The sequence below is a fragment of the Eucyclogobius newberryi genome, unplaced genomic scaffold, assembly GCF_026437365.1.
Source record: "Eucyclogobius newberryi isolate DKJ021-1_F unplaced genomic scaffold, fEucNew1.0.hap1 SCAF_17, whole genome shotgun sequence".
NCBI lineage: Eukaryota > Metazoa > Chordata > Actinopteri > Gobiiformes > Gobiidae > Eucyclogobius > Eucyclogobius newberryi.
This window is the reverse complement of record NW_027315801.1, coordinates 7150601-7170905: the sequence shown is the minus strand read 5'-3', so window position 1 is coordinate 7170905 and position 20305 is coordinate 7150601. Positions and strand designations below refer to the sequence as shown.

At 43.5% G+C, this 20305-nt stretch overlaps 1 protein-coding gene across 1 annotated transcript; it reads right to left on the bottom strand.

Annotated features, from left to right (window-relative positions):
* Positions 1 to 153: 153 nt before the first annotated feature.
* gdi1 (GDP dissociation inhibitor 1) lies at positions 154 to 19065 on the bottom strand. Its single transcript, XM_072448864.1, has 11 exons — positions 18885 to 19065; positions 16398 to 16505; positions 16041 to 16140; positions 14791 to 14925; positions 13574 to 13772; positions 11785 to 11916; positions 8471 to 8570; positions 7576 to 7747; positions 6469 to 6613; positions 6346 to 6400; positions 154 to 4668 (listed from the first exon to the last, which is right to left on the bottom strand). The coding sequence occupies exons 1-11, from the start codon at positions 18927 to 18929 to the stop codon at positions 4516 to 4518; spliced, it is 1344 nt and encodes a 447-aa protein (XP_072304965.1). The 5' UTR covers positions 18930 to 19065; the 3' UTR covers positions 154 to 4515.
* Positions 19066 to 20305: the final 1240 nt, after the last annotated feature.

The following is a 20305-nucleotide window of genomic DNA, read 5'->3' as shown; positions in this document are numbered from 1 at the left end:
TAAAATGTTCGAAATAAACAATATATCTAAAAAGAAAGAAAGAAAAAATAAATAAAAATCACCTCTTGGCATCAAAAAGTGAAAGCAAACATTTTAAGTTTTGTTTTTTAAGACAAAAACATGAACATTGATACAAACAAAGGCAGAAACGGATTTCCACAGGTTTGCCATGTGCTTTTTTTAATTTTTATTTTCAATTTCAGTCATAGTTTAGATCATTTTATTTGTTACACAAGACGTTATAGGCATTGCTCACATACTAGTGATCAAACAAGGACAGAAAGTTTTCTACTACTCGTCCAGTTCACGGGTTCCAAGTGTTATTTTCAAGAATGCCAACATGAATGGAGCCGGGAAACAGAACGACCACAAGGCTTTTTCTTCCATGAACAAAACGAAGAAGGGACGTTGCTATGGTGACGGAGAAGCTACAAATAATAACAAATATTCAGTAAACAGTTTGTCCAGTTTTCACGTGTTTTTTTACGCTGCAAAAACGACGTCTAAAAAAAATGTGTCAGAATTTTTCGCGTTTGGAACAATAATTTTGATTTCAGTTGTTTACCAATTAAATTTTGATAATTTGACCCGTTTAAAAGAATTTCCGACACGTTTCTTCTGTATAGTCAACTTATCGTGAATGATAATACGTTATAAAATGTCGGTCTTTTCAGTAAATAAATAAAAACAAGTAAAATCAATGAAAAAAACAGGTTAATATTTTAAATACAAGTTAATTACAGGCTTAGAGTTTTTTTTTTGCAGTGTATAATGAGCACACGATGATGAATTAAGACTTTTTTTTAGACTTTTTCCTCCTCTGAATCCTGTATTTGGAATGCTTTTAATCATAGCTAAACTCTGACGGACACGGGAGCGAGCGCTAACTCAGGTAAACACGTGACACGCCTTCAAACAACGTTCCGCCCGATTTAACGTGAGCTCAGAATATCCGGCGCGACATGTTCCGTTCAGTTTGTTCACAATTTGTCGGGAAATGAAATTGCAAACAAAAAAATAAGAGAGGAGAATATCAACTCCTCCTCAATTTGGTCTTCATTCGGGAATCAGGAAACAAAAGTACGGTTAATCGGCAGCGGCGAAAAGCAAAGCAATCTGTCAGGATTCAGATTTCACGTGACGTCGTCGGGCGCCGTTTTGAGCGTGGTTGCATAGCGCCGTTCGAAACGCAGAAAAGAGCAGATTGGACCGACCGTTTTTTAAGGTAGAACTTGGATTATCGCTCATTTCTGTTGGGTAAACGTGTCTTAAATAGTTTATAGCTCGTTCGCTACGCAGAGTGCAGTAATAGTAGTACCTGTTATTGGTTCAATCCAGTCCGAGCTCAGCATTTCGAATGGTTTGTCGCAATAAAACGAACGGAAAGTGGAATAGGCAGCGCAAAGAGGCTAAGACTGCTTTTGTTGTTTGTTTTTTTGCCAATGACAGGAACATTTTGGCACAGGAACGATCCAAAACGAGAAAGAACAAAGGCAAAAAGGACACAATAAGCCATTTTCGGTGAAACAAACCAAAAATAAGGCTACGACCAAATCAAATCGCCGGTTTGTTGGCGAGGTCCTCCTGCGCTGCTACTGCCGTTAGCATGTTAGCGTGTTTCTGCAAAAACGTTGACTTCAGTTTGCAATATTCATGTTTTGACTCGATCGCCTTTGTGCACCTTGACTATTTAACTTGTTTCAACAGACATTTCTGACGGACAATTTTGCAATTTTATTTAACGCCATTTAACGCCGCAGGAAATATCCAAAAAGAACATTTCAAATCATTTTCAGTAGCTCTGATCCGCTAATTCAACACAACGTGCATATCAACAATGACTCTCTCCATCTCCCTTAAATACGATCGGCCTTTAACATGAAAGAAATACCTATAGAAATACTACAAGTCACTAAAACATGTAAGTCAGGTAAACAAACTCGTCTGGAACACTTTGAAACAGCCTGCGTGCATGAAAACTAGCGAAAATGACTTAAATCAAAGTTATCGGTTGGACTTCCTCGACTCGAGCGTAAAACTGCGGTACTTTTTTAACAGCGTTGGGCCCGAGGGGAGCGACTTCCAGTGACGAACACAAAAGGTTGATTTCAAACAACCGAGACGCGATCCGGTGCGTTCACTCCGAGCTGAAATTTCAGTCTTCGACCTCAGACACTTCCCGCGGTTCGAACTCTCTCTGTCACATGCTCGCGTCGCACAAAAAAGAACGGCAAATGGAAGCTAGAAGTTAGAATGACTTGAATTCTTGAAGTAGCTTTTATGACTTATCAACTATATATACCCAGGTCAAAATTAATGTCAGATTAAAAGAAGAATAAATAGCTCAAAAGCAGTAAGAAATACCGGTATTACACCTTAATTTGCCTTAACAAAGCATGAGCAAAGACTTGACTCACAATGAACAAATATTTTACTAAGCATGATTCAGGCTTAGCAACTACTTAATTAAGAGTTTAAGTTACGTAGTTACTAAGCCTGAATCATGCTATTTGTTCACTATGAATTAAGTCTTTGCTCATGCTTTGTTAAGGCAGGTTAAGTGTAGTTATTATAAAGTTACAGAAATACCTTACTGAAGACAAATAATCTAAATTTGACCAAAATCAAGTTAAAAAAACTAAAAAATCAAGTAATTCTAACTCATATAGACCTTCCTTTTCTTCCAATGCGCCCACTAAAACTTGCTTCTCGAAAACCACATTTCCCATCACATTTCTGTAAACGTCATCACTTCAGCCAGTGAATCGTGCACCAAATACACACAAATAAAACTCTTCAATAATTTAAAAAGGTTAGAACATATCATAGACTATGGAAACGTCCGAAAACGCAAAAAAAACAAAAACAAGACAAAATCTCCAACATTTCTGGGACAGGGAGGGTTCGCGCGGATCAACGGTTAGCCTAGCGTTAGCCACCGACTAGCTTGTTGGCTAGCGCGGGGTCACGGCGGAACAGCAGCGTCCGGCCTGTTTTTTGCGAATGAAAAAGAGAACGTTGTGATGCTCTAGAGCAGGGTTGACACGACGGGCGCACTGAACGGTCCAGCCTTCATTTTGCAAAACTTCTATGTACAACAATGGGGAAAAAACACGTAGAATGACTTTAGGCAGAGAAACCGCCTCTAGGCCGCGAAAAACGATATCTACATCAATTAAGCGTCTTTGTGTATTCTAGGCTTGTTTAGATTAATTAGAGTTGAACGTTGTTGCTTTTTTTGCAAACGTTCTTAATTTCTAAGTAATTTCTTGGGCATTTTCTACACTGAGATTGGAAAAGTTGTGGTTAGTAACATCTTCCAGCTCAGCAAGATGGAATTTTCATCCAAAATGTTTACTTTTTGTAACTTTTTGAGTTAAGTGCCTATGACAGGTTTTTAGAATTTTCAAATTTTGACTTTATTTGGTGTGTTTATCACTGTCGTACATATAAATTATAGTTTTACACCAATCGAGCAGGTTTTTTGTGGAAAAAACATTGAAAAATCTGTTGAAATTGACAGAAAGTGACATCACACCAGGGATCAAATTTATGCATAATTTAAACAAAAGAAACAACTTTTTTGACTCTATAAACATTAATTCAACAAAATAAAGTCACTCTTGTATATTTTCATCTGTCACATTAAAAAAACTGTCACATTAGATGAGTTTTGGTTTTTGCTGGGTCATTTCCAAGTGTGATGTCATCAATTACAAACAGGAAGTGAAATGATAAACCTCAAAAATGTGCTAATCCGTGATAACATTTAGACATAATTTTCAGCAAAAATTTTAAATATACAAAACTTAACTGCATTTTAGTTCGATGTGTCGCCCCACCTGTCACAGACCCTTTAACGTCCTCATTTTACCGAATATTTACCGAGAGGCGGTCGCTCTGACAACTTGCTTTGTCCCGACTTTAAATATAAGGGAAATAATAACACACTGGGAGAATATAAATCATGACGGTTGGTGGCGGTTTCGCAGCTAGCAGAACACACGGTTATATATTATATCTACAGAGGGCGATGGAGGGGGAAACAAAACAAAAAACGTATCAACCCTGCTTTGAAAAAGTGAGTTTTTTTTGGGACAGCGTGTCTTGCGTTTGTGTCTGTGAGGATGAGATCGGGGCAGCGAGGCGACAGCGGAGCACCGGCACTGTCAAAGCTGAGTGTGTGTGTGAGTTAAAAGGACTTCACATTTCGACACGGATTTGAGCAGTTTTGACTCATTTGGACGTGTTCTTGGGACTAGAATTGAGGGCTTGTTTCAGTAAAAGACTTTGAATCTCAAGCTCAATTATCTGCCAATAAAAGTGTAACGTTGACTTTGAATCCAAAGCATTTTTTTTCAATTTTCCGTAGCAACTAAATAGTCAGAATTGCTCAAATCACGATCACGGTTTAAAAATTCCAAGTCGTTTTAGCTCAGAATTCTTGTTTTTTCTTTTAGTGTGCGGCGCGCGCGTGTGGACGTCGGCCTCGGCCTCTCCGGCACCCTCTGGCCCTCACTGCTCGTCCTCCCCGAACACGTCGTTCTGTTTGCGCTTCATGTTCTCGAAGTCGAAGTCGGAGCCGGTCATGCGCTTGTAGATGTCCTTGATGTCGTTGCAGGTGGTCTCGAAGTGGGTGGTGGCGTCGTAGGACCGCGACGCGAAGATCTGCGTCACACGAGAAGAAGAACGTTTTGAGCCAAACATCGAACTAGAGACGTTTGTTTCACCGATGTCGGTGTCGCGCTCCAGTTCAGAGGAAAACTAGAGCTTCAACTTTCCAAGCAATAAATCTATAGAGAATATGTTTCATCACAATGACCTCCTGAGCCTCCTCCTCATGCTGAGCATCCTCCTCATAAGCCTCCTCCTCATGCTGAGCCTCCTCCTCATCATGAGCATCCTCCTCATGCTGAGCCTCCTCCTCATCATGAGCCTCCTCCTCCACATGAGCCTCCTCCTCACCATGAGCCTCCTCCTCACCATGAGCCTCCTCCTCATGCTGAGCCTCCTCCTCACCATGAGCCTCCTCCTCATGCTGAGCCTCCTCCTCACCATGAGCCTCCTTCTCATGCTGAGCCTCCCTCTCATTGCTGAGCCTCCTACTCACCATGAGCCTCTTCCTCACCATGAGCCTCCTTCTCACCATGAGCCTCCTTCTCACCATGAGCCTCCTCCTCACCATGAGTCTCCTTCTCACCATGAGCCTCATTCTCATGCTTAGCCTCCTCCTCATTAGCCTCCTCCTCATACTGAGCCTCCTCATCATCATGAGCCTCCCCACCATGAGCCCCCTCCTCATGCTAAGCCTCCTCCTCCTCATGCTTAGCCTCCTCCTCTTCATGAGCCTCCTCCTCTTCATGAGCCTCCTCATCTTCATGAGCCTCCTCATCATGCTGAGCCTCCTCATCATGAGCCTCCTCCTCATGCTTAGCCTCCTCATCTTCATGAGCCTCCTCATCTTCATAAGCCTCCTCATTATGCTGAGGCTCCTCATCATGAGCCTCCTCCTCATGCTGAGCCTCCTCCTCATGCTCAGCCTCCTCATCATGACCCTCCTCCTCACCATGAGCCTCCTCCTACTCATGAGCCTCCTCCTCATCATGAACATCCTCCTCCTCATGAGCATCCCTCTCATTGCTGAGCCTCCTCCTCATGCTCAGCCTCCTCCTCACCATGAGCCTCCTTCTCACCATGAGCCTCCTCCTCACCATGAGCCTCATTCTCATGCTTAGCCTCCTTCTCATTAGCCTCCTCCTCATGCTGATCCTCCTCCTCATGAGCCTCCTCCTCATGCTTAGCCTCCCCCTAATGCTGAGCCTCCTCATGCTGAGCCTCCTCCCCGTGCTTAGCCTCCTCATGCTGAGCTTCCTCATGCTGAGCCTCCTCCTCATGCTGAGCCTCCTCCTCCTCATGCTGAGCCTCCTCCTCATGCTGAGCGTCCTCCTCATGCTTAGCCTCTTCCTCATGCTGAGCCTCCTCCTCATGCTGAGCCTCCTCATCATGCTGAGCCTCCTCCTCATGCTTAGCCTCCTCCTCATGCTGAGCCTCCTCCTCATGCTGAGCCTCCTCATCATGAGCCTCCTCATCATGAGCCTCCTCATCATGCTGAGCCTCCTCCTCATGCTTAGCCTCCTCCTCATGCTGAGCCTCCTCATGCTGAGCCTCCTCCTCATGCTGAGCCTCCTCATCATGAGCCTTCTCATGCTTAGCCTCCTCCTCATGCTGAGCCTCCTCATCATGAGGCTCCTCATGCTTAGCCTCCTCCTCATGCTGAGCCCCCTCATCATGAGCCTCCTCGTGCTGAGCCTCCTCCTCATGCTGAGTGTTTGAGCCGTTTCTCACCTGACTGCTGGAGCCGTCTTCTGTCGGCTCGAACAGGTCGCTGATGGCCACAAACCTGTCAAACACAGTAGTTAGTCACACGTGATCTTCTTTGTGCACGTTGTGATCGGTCTGTGGGCTCACTTCTTGTCGATGGGCTCGAGCAGCTCCAGCGCAGGGGCGATCTCGGCCTCGGGCTCGGCGGTCTCCACGGTGGTGCTGACGATGGCGATGTATTTGCCCTGCGCCGCCACATTGTGAGCGTAGGAGATCATGCACACGTAGATGTCTGGAGACAAATGCCGTGTTACTACATATGTCAAGTATTTAGTTTGTACAAAGTCACTATGTACAGTAAAAGTACAACAGTAAAAGTACTGCCACTTCACTACATTTGAAAGAATATATATGCACAACATTCTTAACTGGACTGAAAAGTAAACAGTACTTTCTGTTTTGTGTTGAGGGGTTATTTTCAGCACATTTATGGTGACATCCTGACTAAAGTTGTAGAAAAAGATTCAGTTGTATCATCTGGACTCTGGACTTTTTTTTTAAACGATACGTTTCGACTCTCATCCAAGAGTCATTCTCAATCTGCGAATCAAGTCCGGGAACTCAAATATTTATCCTACTCTGACTAGGCCCACCTGATGAAAAGCTGTCATTGGTTTCACCAGAAACTAAACCTCTTTGTTTCCTATCAGTCCTTTAATGGGCCATCAGCCTCCTATTGTCCCTGGCTCACTCTCTCTTCTCTTCTTGTGTAACTGATTAGCATCTGAATGCTCTGGGTGTCGACTTCTCCAGAGATTTAAAATTCCATTATAAACTAAAGGAATTTTAAACGACTGTTTCTATTTAAATGTTGATGTTTTTTCTTAAAAAAAAAAAAAAAGAAAGAAATAGAAGAGTCCCTCTTTCATCCCTGGCACAAAGCACTTTCAGACAAACGCGCGCTCGCTGCGGGTTGGCGTTCGGGCGTGGCATTCAGAGCGGGAGATGGCGTTTGGGCGTTGCGTTTGGGTGTCGCGGTCAGAGCGGGCGAAGGCGTTCGGGCGTGGCGGTCGAAGCTGGCGAAGGCCTTCGGGCGTGGCGGTCGGAGCAGGCGAAGGCGTTTGGGCGTGGCGGTCGAAGTGGGCGAAGGCGTTCGGGCGTGGCGGTCGAAGCGGGCGAAGGCGTTCGGGCGTGGCGGTCAAAGCGGGCAAAGGCGTTCGGACGTGGCGGTCGGAGCGGGTGAAGGGCGCTCACCTGAGTTGCGGTTGACCTGGTTCTGGGGGATGATGATTTGGCAGGAGTTTGCGTCGTTGGTGTTCTTGATAGGGTGGCTGAGGATGCAGATGACCCTGATGACCTGCCCCGCCTTACGCACCCGGTCAGGGATGTAGCTGGGGTCACAGATCAGCTGCTTACAACGCGCCACCTGCAGGACAAACCGGGAATTACTATGACAGCACTGATTATAAACCTGATGTCAACTATTCTCATTCTGTTATGTAAAGATGAGACAGTTAAACTACTGATAAGAGCTGGGCAATATTTCTTTTACTTTTACTATTGTATTGTGGCTTTACCTCTCCTTCAGACTAATGAGCTGTTCCAGTGACCTAAACGTTTCCTCTGCTTCAGACTAAATGAACTGTTCCAGTGACCTAAACGTTACCTCTCCTTCAGACTAAATTAATTGTTTCAGTGACGTAAACGTTTCCTCTCCTTCAGATGAACTGTTTCAGTGACCTAAACGTTTCCTCTCCTTCGGATGAACTGTTTCAGTGACCTAAACGTTACCTCTCCTTCAGATGAACTGTTTCAGTGACCTAAACATTACCTCTCCTTCGGATGAACTGTTTCAGTGACCTAAACGTTACTTCTCCTTCAGATGAACTATTTCAGTGACCTAAACGTTACCTCTCCTTCAGATGAACTGTTTCAGTGACCTAAACGTTACCTCTCCTTCAGATGAACTGTTTCAGTACTTAAACGTTACCTCTCCTTCAGATGAACTGTTTCAGTGGCTTAAACGTTACCTCTCCTTCAGATGAAATGTTTCAGTGACCTAAACGTTATCTCTCCTTCAGATGAACTGTTTCAGTACTTAAACGTTACCTCTCTTTCAGATGAACTGCTTCAGTGGCTTAAACGTTACCTCTCCTTCAGACTTGACTCCGATCACATGGTCTCCCTCCATCACGATCTCCTCCACAGGTTTGTTCAGCATGTACGTCCCGCCGTAGATCGCACTCAGCCTGAAGCAGAAGCAAACGCTCAGTAATGCACCAGAAGCAAACGCTCAGTAAAGCACCAGAAGCAAACGCTCAGTAAAGCACCAGAAGCAAACGCTCAGTAAAGCACCAGAAGCAAACGCTCAGTGAAGCACCAGAAGCAAACGCTCAGTAAAGCACCAGAAGCAAACGCTCAGTAAAGCACCAGAAGCAAACGCTCAGTAAAGCACCAGAAGCAAACGCTCAGTAAAGCACCAGAAGCAAACACTCAGTGAAGCACCAGAAGCAAACGCTCAGTAAAGCACCAGAAGCAAACGCTCAGTAAAGCACCAGAAGCAAACGCTCAGTAAAGCACCAGAAGCAAACGCTCAGTAAAGCACCAGAAGCAAACGCTCAGTAAAGCACCAGAAGCAAACGCTCAGTAAAGCACCAGAAGCAAACGCTCAGTGAAGCACCAGAAGCAAACGCTCAGTAAAGCACCAGAAGCAAACGCTCAGTGAAGCACCAGAAGTAACCGCTCAGTGAAGCACCAGAAGCAAACGCTCAGTAAAGCACCAGAAGCAAACGCACAGTAAAGCACCAGAAGCAAACGCTCAGTAAAGCACCAGAAGCAAACGCTCAGTGAAGCACCAGAAGCAAACGCTCAGTAATGCACCAGAAGCAAACGCTCAGTAAAGCACCAGAAGCAAACGCTCAGTGAAGCACCAGAAGCAAACGCTCAGTAAAGCACCAGAAGCAAACGCTCAGTAAAGCACCAGAAGCAAACGCTCAGTAAAGCACCAGAAGCAAACGCTCAGTAAAGCACCAGAAGCAAACACTCAGTGAAGCACCAGAAGCAAACGCTCAGTAAAGCACCAGAAGCAAACGCTCAGTAAAGCACCAGAAGCAAACGCTCAGTAAAGCACCAGAAGCAAACGCTCAGTAAAGCACCAGAAGCAAACGCTCAGTAAAGCACCAGAAGCAAACGCTCAGTAAAGCACCAGAAGCAAACGCTCAGTGAAGCACCAGAAGCAAACGCTCAGTAAAGCACCAGAAGCAAACGCTCAGTGAAGCACCAGAAGTAACCGCTCAGTGAAGCACCAGAAGCAAACGCTCAGTAAAGCACCAGAAGCAAACGCACAGTAAAGCACCAGAAGCAAACGCTCAGTAAAGCACCAGAAGCAAACGCTCAGTGAAGCACCAGAAGCAAACGCTCAGTAGAGCACCAGAAGCAAATGCTCAGTAAAGCACCAGAAGCAAACGCTCAGTGAAGCACCAGAAGCAAACGCTCAGTGAAGCACCAGAAGCAAACGCTCAGTGAAGCACCAGAAGCAAACGCTCAGTAAAGCACCAGAAGCAAACGCTCAGTAAAGCACCAGAAGCAAATGCTCAGTAAAGCACCAGAAGCAAACGCTCAGTGAAGCACCAGAAGCAAACGCTCAGTAAAGCACCAGAAGCAAACGCTCAGTGAAGCACCAGAAGCAAACGCTCAGTAAAGCACCAGAAGCAAACGCTCAGTGAAGCATCAGAAGCAAACGCTCAGTAAAGCACCAGAAGCAAACGCTCAGTGAAGCACCAGAAGCAAACGCTCAGTAATGCACCAGAAGCAAACGCTCAGTAAAGCACCAGAAGCAAACGCTCAGTAAAGCACCAGAAGCAAACGCTCAGTAACTCAATGTTTATGTGGAAAACACATCTGTCAAAACGCTCAGTTCATCTCAGATTTATCGAAATTTTTATCCTTGTCGAGTCTAAAAAGATGAAAGTCGGACGGATCAAATCGTGGAAGTTTTCAGCTGAGAGTATATTTACTTACGCTATTATTTGTATTTATTGACTTGCTCAAAATAAAATCAATTACATCAATTATATAAATATAAATTAATTCAATAAATAATTTATTTTATTATCTTATTTAACTAAAAATAATAAAATATAAATTACGTAAAATAAATTAACAAAATTATTGAATAAAATAAATAAAATGAATTAAATAAATAAATGTTGAGACTCAATAGCCTTTACGTTAATCCCGTTTTTTTCCTTAACATGGTTTGATTTACAAATAAAAGGGACACACATTTTGGTTCAGATTAAAACAAATGTAAATGTAACCAAGAAATCAAACATGAACAGGTTAATCGGTGTGATTCTTCGGGTAACAATATTGTAAGAACAAAATAAAAATACTAATCCTGACACAAAATTAACTATTTTAAATTAAATCTATTATTTTTAAAAAATACAACCAAATGCAAAGTTTTTTTTTCCATAAAGCTGGTGAAAGAAAACAAATGCTTTCTCAGTTTAATTGTGAATAACTGTAAAATCAAGTTGTTCTTTTTTCCTCACAGAACTCACAACATTAAAGCGTGATATTATAACGTCTCTATTTTACTTTTATTTTATCTTTCACCACCAAAAGCCGCGTTCAGACTGAGTTTAAACGCCTCCAAACCTGCTTCAGCTCTGTCTGGACAAAGCCGCTCTGAAGCTGCGCACACGCCACACACTACACACTACACACGCTACACACGCCACACGCTACACGCCACACACGCTACATGCCACACGCTACACACGCCACACGCTACACACGCTACACACACGCGACACACTACATACTACACACGCTACACGCTACACACGCTACACACGCCACACGCTACACACGCTACACACACGCGACACGCTACACAAGCTACACGCTACACACGCCACACGCTACACACGCCACACGCTACACACGCCACACGCCACACGCTACACACGCTACACACACGCCACACGCTACACGCTACACACGCTACACATACGCCACACGCTACACACGCTACACGCTACACACGCTACACACGCTACATGCTACACACGCCACACGCCACATGCTACACACGCCACACGCTACACTTGCTACACACGCTACACACGCCACACACGCTACACACGCCACACACACAGACACACACACAGATACAGACACAGAACCAGACACAGACACACACACACACACATACAAACAGACACACACAGACACAGACACACACACGCACACACACACAGACAGCCAGACACAGACACACACACATACACATACACACACACACACACACACACACACACACACACAGACAGACAGACAGACACACAAACACAGACACAGACACAGACACAAACACAGACACACACACACACACACATACACACACACAAACACAGACACACACACAAACACAGACACACACACACACACACTGACCTGGCGAACCCCTGTGGCAGCTCTCCCAGGCCGTACAGCGGGTAAAGATAAGGACTCTTCCCGTATCGAGCCAGAGATTCACTGTAGAGTTTGATGCGGTTGATTGTCTCCAAACACTGCACGTCCAGGTAACTGCAAGAAGGAAACACACGGATTCAGACGATTCAGACGTCGGAATAAGAGTTGCACATGTCACACATTCTCATTTCTGACCACTTACAAGACAAACGAGCTTGAAATGAGAAAAATAATCCGTCAATGAGAAAGGAAAGTTATATTTTATAATAAGACTGCAAAAAACAAATATTTAGTGATTATTTTTTCAGTTAGTCGACGAGTCAAACGACTATTTTACAGCTAAAGAAGAAGAAAAAAAGATAACATGATCTTTATTTTTCTTTTCATTTATTTTCTTTTTTTTATTATTATTATAAATGGTCTTTTTGTGTGTGTTTTAGAGTCAGTTTAGTCCTGAAAAAATACAACTACAATCATTTTTTTTAATAGTCGGCTTGTCACAATTAGTCAATTCATTAAAGGCGCAATGGACAATTTTTCGGCGATTTGAGAACGCAGGCGGAAGTGCACATGCCACTCCCCCGTGCGACTGATACAACACACACATGCGTTTGTTTATTAGCGCAACGGATCTCATCGTATCTCTCGTCTCTCGTAGATTTCCGTCTTCTTCTGAGTCAGCTCGAACAGTCTATCTCCGTCCTAATTTTGTCCCGTACACTGAGGGAACTATATTATGATAGATCAATGCGCTTAGACACGCGGAAACGTGGGCCGAGCCTGACGCAGCTGCAGGTGAGCGGTAGGTGCGTTTTAAGATAAGATAAGATAAGATATTCCTTTATTGTCCCACATGGGGAAATTTCATGATTGATACGTGGCAGGACTAATCGGCAGTCCACGCCACGAGGAAATGAGACTCAGATTTGCGCCAAATAAATCGTCCATTCAACCTTTAAGTTGCGGCTCTATATTAAAATGAAGAAAATGTTATTTCAAGTGCATTTTTTACAGTAAATGAATTCAATCGGGCCAGAACTGCTCAAAACCAGCATAAATATATATATTATCTTTGACGTTACAGACTCACAATCATTTTTAATCTAGTTGTAAAAACACTCTGGGTTTTTGATAAAAGTGTAGAACGTGTCCTCAGTTCTATCACTCCAACACATTTCTGCAAACATAAAGTCGGGAAGTAACTCTAGAAAATATGTATTCAGAAGTACAAATATGTAAGAGAGTATTGTATTTTTCGGAGTATAAGTGGCACCGGACTAAAAGTCGCTCTGGAGTATAAGTCGCAAAACTATGAAAAAAGGTGCGACGTATAGTCCGGAAAATACGGTAACTGTTATTGATATTCACAATACATTTACTATCCTAAAATCAAAAGACGACATTGATCTTTGGGCTTCAAACTGTAATGCGTCATTTCTTACCCGTGTAAGAAAAAGAAAACAACACGTGCGCTTTATTATTTTCTAATTCGTGATAAATACCGTAATTTTCGGACTATAAGTCGCTTTTTTATAGTTTTGACCGGGGTGTGACTTATACTTCGGAGCGACTTATATGTGATATTATTTGTTATTTTCACACTTGCAACTGCATTTCATACTCCGGTGCAACTTATAGTCTGGAAAATGCTGTAAACGCCTTTGTAAACTATATTATAATGTAACTCGGAGTGAAAGACCGTGAAACATTTACTAAACACGTGATTCGTGACGCGTATTTTTCCCTCCATCGGCTGAGGCGGCGCACTTACTCGTCCGTCCTGTAGAGGGCCAGGGCGTGTCCCGTGAAGTCGATGACGTCCTGGCCCAGGTCGAACTTCTTGTACACGTCCCGCATCGTCGTGGACTTGGGGTCGACGCCCTCGAACGTCTTGGGGTCGTTCTCGTCGAAGTTCGCCACGAAGACCAAGAACTTCCTGAATCTGCGCTTCTCGAACATTCCCATCAGATCTGAACAAAATAAAATAACAATAATTCACAATATTCTTCATTTTGAGTTTTGTTGTTAATTATGATCATTTGACTTGATTTTATTTTTACATTTCTTACTGGTTTCCTTATTATTTAGTTTGATGTCCAAAAATTATTATGCAAATAAGATTCAGGAATATATTTCAATTAAAGTACAGTGTGTTTTTTCACGATTGGCAGAATATTTGGAAGAAAACCAATGTTCGTTTTAGGAGCTCTTAATTTGCCAAAATGAGAAAATACATCATGTCCCAAATACAAAATATGGCAAAAGGTTTAAAAAAACTAAATTATTACACTTTCCGGACTGGATTAAGTGTAGTTTTTATCCATATTCTTTTAATTAGCTCATTAAAAGTCTGTTCAGTTTGTTTTACTGTCATAAATTATTACAAACAAGTCAAACTTACTTAAATTAAAAACACGTAGAGCGGTTAATTTAGTAGTCGACAGTCAAACCGTAATTTTGATTGTAAATTGCACGTTCTTAAATACGTTATAAACAAATAAAGGTTGAAATGTGGAGAATATTTATGAATGAAGTGTATTTTGACGAAAATCAGAAACTACTTTTGGGTTTTGTTCTGTTTGTGTTCTCTTTTATCTATTTGTTTATAAAATGTAAAAAAGAAATACAAAAATCAAAATTAAAAGTAAAAGATGAAATAAAATAAAATTCTTATTGAGTTCGAAAAATAAAAAATAAAACAACATTGAGTCCAAAAAATAAGATAAAAAATGAAATAAAATAAGATTGAGTCTAAAAAGTAAAAGAAAAAAAGAAAATAAAACAACATTGAGTCCCAAAAAATAAGATAAATGAAAAATAAAACTAGAATCTATAGTTTGGAGGTCGGGCTTCATCTTTAGTCTCACGTTTGTGTTTAAACGTCAGCATTAAAGACATTTGCGGTGAGACGTGCGCGAGCAGCAGCGCTCTCGTTACTCCGCATGTGTTGTTTGTGTCGTTGCCACGGCGACCACACCATACACTCACTTGAAGCCAGCGCCTCGGTCTCGGTCGAGGGAACTTTGTAGATCTTTCCTCCTTTGTAGACGAAGCTGCCCTCCACCACCTTAAAGTCCAGGTAGCGGGTCACTTCTGTGTACAGCAGCATCTTGACCAGCTGACCTGCAGGACACAGCAGCACGCCACACGATTACGGCGGAAGTCGTGAAAGTGAAAGTACACATGAGCAAGAAGTACTCAGAATATTCAAAAGACTACTTCAGTAAACGTTTCTCAGCACTCGTTTAAAAGTGCATCTTAAGGGTAAAAAGTAAAAGTATTTCAAGCAGATTTTGTTGAACTAATTCTGATTTTAAAAGCGTCAGCAGGAGCTATCTTAAAGCGCCCCCTACAGGTCGAGTTCAAATTAATATATTTAAAATTATAAAAATGTTACGACAGAAAAGCTAATTTTTTAGATTTATCATTTTCACTTCCTGTTTGTAATTGATGACATCACTCCAGGAAATTACCCAGCAAACACTGGGCCAAAACTCATCTAATCTTATAATTATTTTTATTTGACAAATAAAAATATATGAGAGTGACTTTATTTTGTTGAATTAATGTTTAGAGGGTTAAAAAAGTTGTTTCTTTGTGTAAATTCTGCATAAACTTCCTGTCACTTCCTGTCCCTGGTTTTTCAAAGTTTTCTCCACAAATACCTGCTCAATTGGTGCAAAATCTTCTCTCAAAACTTAACTGTATCTACTGTAAAAATCACTTCAGTAACATACAAATATCTATAGCACTTTTACATTTGTACTTTGTTACGTTCCATTAGTTTAAGCCCTTTAACTTTAAACAGAACAAAGACATAAAGTTTTGTGTCGTTCAATTCGCTGGATCTAATAGATTTTGTTGCAGAGTTCTTTAAAAAGGTGAAATGGCGACATCTAGTGGTTTGCGTGAGACTGAAAAGCACCTGAACACGTCGGAGCAGGATTAGAACACATGATCACACGTGTTCTTGGTCATTTATGGATGAAACTTTTCTGCCAAAATATGACCGGAAAATAACTATAGATTACAAGGCCAGGTTTCTGTTTAAATCTGCTTTTTGTCATCTTTTTTAACCTTTTTCTCTGGTGTGTCGCTCTGGCTGAGCCTAAACGCACTGGCTCACTTTGGCTCACTTTGGTTCACTTTGGCTCACTTTGGCTCACTTTGTGGGGAAAGTGGTCTGGGTTTAGTCCGGGTCAAACCGGGCCTTTGCTCGATGGCAGACGTGTACAAACCGTTGGCCATGAGGAACTTGGGGATGAGGTCCACGTTCCAGTCCCGCCCTCGGCCCATCGATTCGGGCGGAGTTTCAGGCAAGTTAAAGCGCTTGAACAACTGTGAAGCACAAGGAGGGAGGAGTTTAGACAGAATCAAGCAGAGGAAGGAAGAGGAAGGAAGAGGGAGGAAGAAGAAGGAAGAAGAAGGAAGAGGAAAGCAGAAGAAGGAAGAGGAAGGAAGAGGGAGGAAGAGGAAAGCTGAAGAACGAAGAGGAAGGAAAAGAGAGGAAGAGGAAGGAAGAGAAAAGCAAAGGAAGATGAAGGAAGAGGAGAGTAGAGGAAAGCATCGTTAAAGGTGAAGGTCATCGTTCGTACCTCCTCCAGGGGCGTGATGGAGGAACTCTCTCCGCCGTAGTACGGGTTCCTGTCCATGTGCAGCACCTTCTTCCCGTTCACGGACATGATGCCGGACAGAATGCACTCCTGCGGCAAAAGACGACGTCTTAGTTCAAAGCGCGGACGTTTGTGTCGACGTAAACGTGCCTGCACGGGACCTGACACACCCGTAACACTGTCGTGACACGGCCGCAACACTGTCGTGACACTGTCGTAATACAGCCGCAACACGGCCGCGACACGGCCACGACAGTGTCGTGACACTGTCGTGACACTGTCCTGACAGAGTCGTAATACTGCCGCAACACGGCCGCGACAGTGTCGCGACACTGTCGTAATACAGCCGCGACACGGCCACGACAGTGTCGTGGCACTGTCGTAATACAGCCGCGACACGGCCACGACAGTGTCGTGGCACTGTCGTAATACAGCCGCGACACGGCCACGACAGTGTCGTGGCACTGTCGTAATACAGCCGCAACACGGCCGCGACACGGCCACGACACTGTCGTGACACTGTCGTGACACTGTCGCGACACTGTCGTGACACTGTCCTGACAGAGTCGTAATACTGCCGCAACACGGCCGCGACAGTGTCGCGACACTGTCGTAATACAGCCGCGACACGGCCACGACAGTGTCGTGGCACTGTTGTGACACTGTCGTAACACAGTCCTGACAGAGTCTGTCGCGACACTGTCGTGACACTGTCGTGACACTGTCGTAATACTGTCCTGACAGAGTCGTAATACTGCTGCGACACGGCCACGACACGTCGTAATACGGTCGTAACCACTGTTGTAACACTGTCGTGACACTGTCGCAACACTGTCACGACAGTGTCGCGACACTGTCGTAATACAGCCGCGACACGGCCACGACAGTGTCGCGACACTGTCGCAACACTGTCGTAACACAGTAATAACACTTAAACTGTAAATGTGAGGCCGATTTTCATAATTTCCCACAAAATTGATTTGAAATAACTACAAACTCAATTAATCTACATAATGTGAACTGATCTACAATAATAGACATATAATATATACCCGTAACAGTATTTTCTTTACGATCTGGCGCAGGGATCTCTCATGTCGTTCTCTTTATGGGGTTTTATAGTTGTTTCGTATTTAGTTTTGATTATGTTTGTGTACTTTTTACTCTAAAATGTTCAAATAGAGCTGAATGTTGGTTGGCCCAAATAAAATACGCCCAAAAGGTGTGAATATTGGTTCAATATTTTCACATATTGATCTCCAAACAATCTACTTACTGCGCTTTAGCTAGTAGTACTTACTTTATGTCACAATACATCGACTCAAACACAGAAAAGCATTTTTTGGACTGAATATTTTGTACATTTTCTTTGCAACAGTGGAAATTGTGTTGCTTGTTTAATAAAGTGCGCTTTAGAGAGTCGACGAAGTAACTTCTGTTACAAATAATTTACTATTACTACTACAGTAGTACTATAAGTACTGAAGCATCACTTTTGATTCGTTTGTACGTTTAGAAAAGATTTGACTGGAATTATCAGAATTATCGCTATATTGTGTTTGTATGTTTGGTTATGACACACTTCCACAGACTCAGATCTTGGTGTAAATTTGGTCGGGAAAAGGCTAAACTGTTATTGTTCTGAGGTTGATGGAGGAAACCAAAGGAAACGCGCTAAAACACAGGGAGAACGTGCAAATTCGCACACCCCACCGGGCCCGGGACTCAAAAACATTTCAAAATTTGCCCATTATTATTTCCATTCTGTCCAATATTCATCCGTTACAAACACGACAAAGACTGAGATGAGTTTGATGAAGTGATTCAATCGGAGGGGCGTGTCCGCAGCCAGGGAGGAACAGGAGCCCGGTGCGCATGCGCGACATCATATTCCGCTACAGCGCGATCATTGTTTATAGCGCGGTAATAACGACAACAAACACGCGCCTTTGAACGCACAAATCTGGTGACATCATGGCGTGACTGTGCGTGTGCGCGTGCGCGTGCCTCTGCTGCTGTGAGGCGCGCGCGTGTGTGTGCTCATCCACGGAGCGGCGTGACGGTTTTAGACGTGTTCCCGTCGCAAAGGAGCAAAAACCGGAGCGCGGAAAGTGTGAGCGGAGCGGTGTCACGGCCTGCACCGACGCCAGGACGAGCGCGCGGGGCCTGTGCGTGCCTGTGCGTGCCTGTGCGTGCGTGTGTCTGTGTGTGTGCGCGCGCTGCAAAGGGGTTACGCCTTGAAGATGCTCCTGCTGCCGTTTTACGCACGCTCCTGTCTCGTGCGCCGCCGGTGGAAAGCGCGCACGGGACCGGTCTGGGAATAAAGAGAAAGGCCAAACGCGCGTGTCCCGCAACAAAAAAAAAACAAAAAAACACGTAACATTTGCCACGCGTAACGGAAGAACGGTTACAGTTTGTGGTCGTGTGATGTTGGGGGGGATAAAACACTTGTCCGGTTGACGTACGTACCGTGAGCCCGGTGCCCAGGACGATCACGTCATATTCCTCATCCATGGTGCAAGCGGCGCGTCTGCGTCTCGCCCTGTTTCAGAAAAGAGTGAAGTGAAGGGTGCCGCGACACGGAGGAAGGGAGGATACGGGGCCGGGGCCGCTGCTGCTGCTGCTGCTGCTGCTGCTGCGGGACACCGGGGCACGGACTCCTTCTGCTCACGCCACAAACGAGTCCAAGCGCGTCCGAAACTAAGCAGCGCGAAAGTGTCGACGGCCAGAGATCGGACAGAACGTGGAGTGGCCACACGCGCACACGGTCACCGGCGAGGACGAGCAAAGATGGCCCTGATGATCGTGTGACTCGAGTGTGAAGTCCTTGCGCGTCGACAAATAGTGCGCATCCCGGGGTTTGTACTGCGCCTGCTCTGGCACCGGGGACGTGACGGCGCAGGCCCGGAGGCTGCGCTGACGTGGCCCGGCTGCTGTGGCCCGCTGGTGCGGCTGTGGTCACTTTGGAGAAATGAAGTGACCACAGCTGTGTTTCTTCTTCACTATCTCACTGTCTCACTGACTTCAAGTGCCTCTTACAGGTTTTTACAATTGCCTAATTGTGACTTTATTTGGTGTATTTACTGTTGTACATACAAATGATAGTTTTACATCAATCGAGCAGGTATTTGTGGAGAAAACGTTGAAAAATCTGTAGAAAATGACAGACGCTCTCATATATTTTTATTTGTGAAATGAAAACACTTGTGACATTAGATGAGTTTTCTACTGTGATGTAATCAATTACAAACAGGAAGTGAAATTATAAACCTAAAAAATTTACTGTTCTGTGATCGCATTTTTATAATTTTTAGCAAAATTTAAATATATTTATCTTAACTGCATTTCAGTTCAATGAGTCGTAAAATATGTGTTCATTTCATTAAAACAAAAGCTCTTTACCAATAATGACACACACATTTTTTATAAGAGTTTTTATAAGATCTTTTCTATTAAGTGTGTTTTAAAAAGTTTTTTATAACTTGTCTGTTCTTTGTTGTTTACTTCTGTGCCTACTTTGCGTTGCAACACTAGAATTTCCCCATTGTGGGACAGATAAAGGCTTATCTTATCTTAATGCACCGGGACCTTTGCCCTTTTCATCCCAACTTTACCTTTTCATGGCAAATTGCTGTGATTTATTTATGAATATGAATATTAAGTAAATGCACCGTTATTTATAAAAGCATTGCCCATCTGACATTATTATGCTGTTATTTTAGATTCATCTTGGGAGCTTTTATTTATGTCCACACATCATCCCGAATCACCGCAAACAAACACAAACACATAGAATAAAACGTTCAGGTCAGAAAAAACAGGTTGCACTTGGTTTCAGTGAGCGCTCTGATGTTTAGAAAGGGAAAGAATGTAAAAATAATCATAATTAA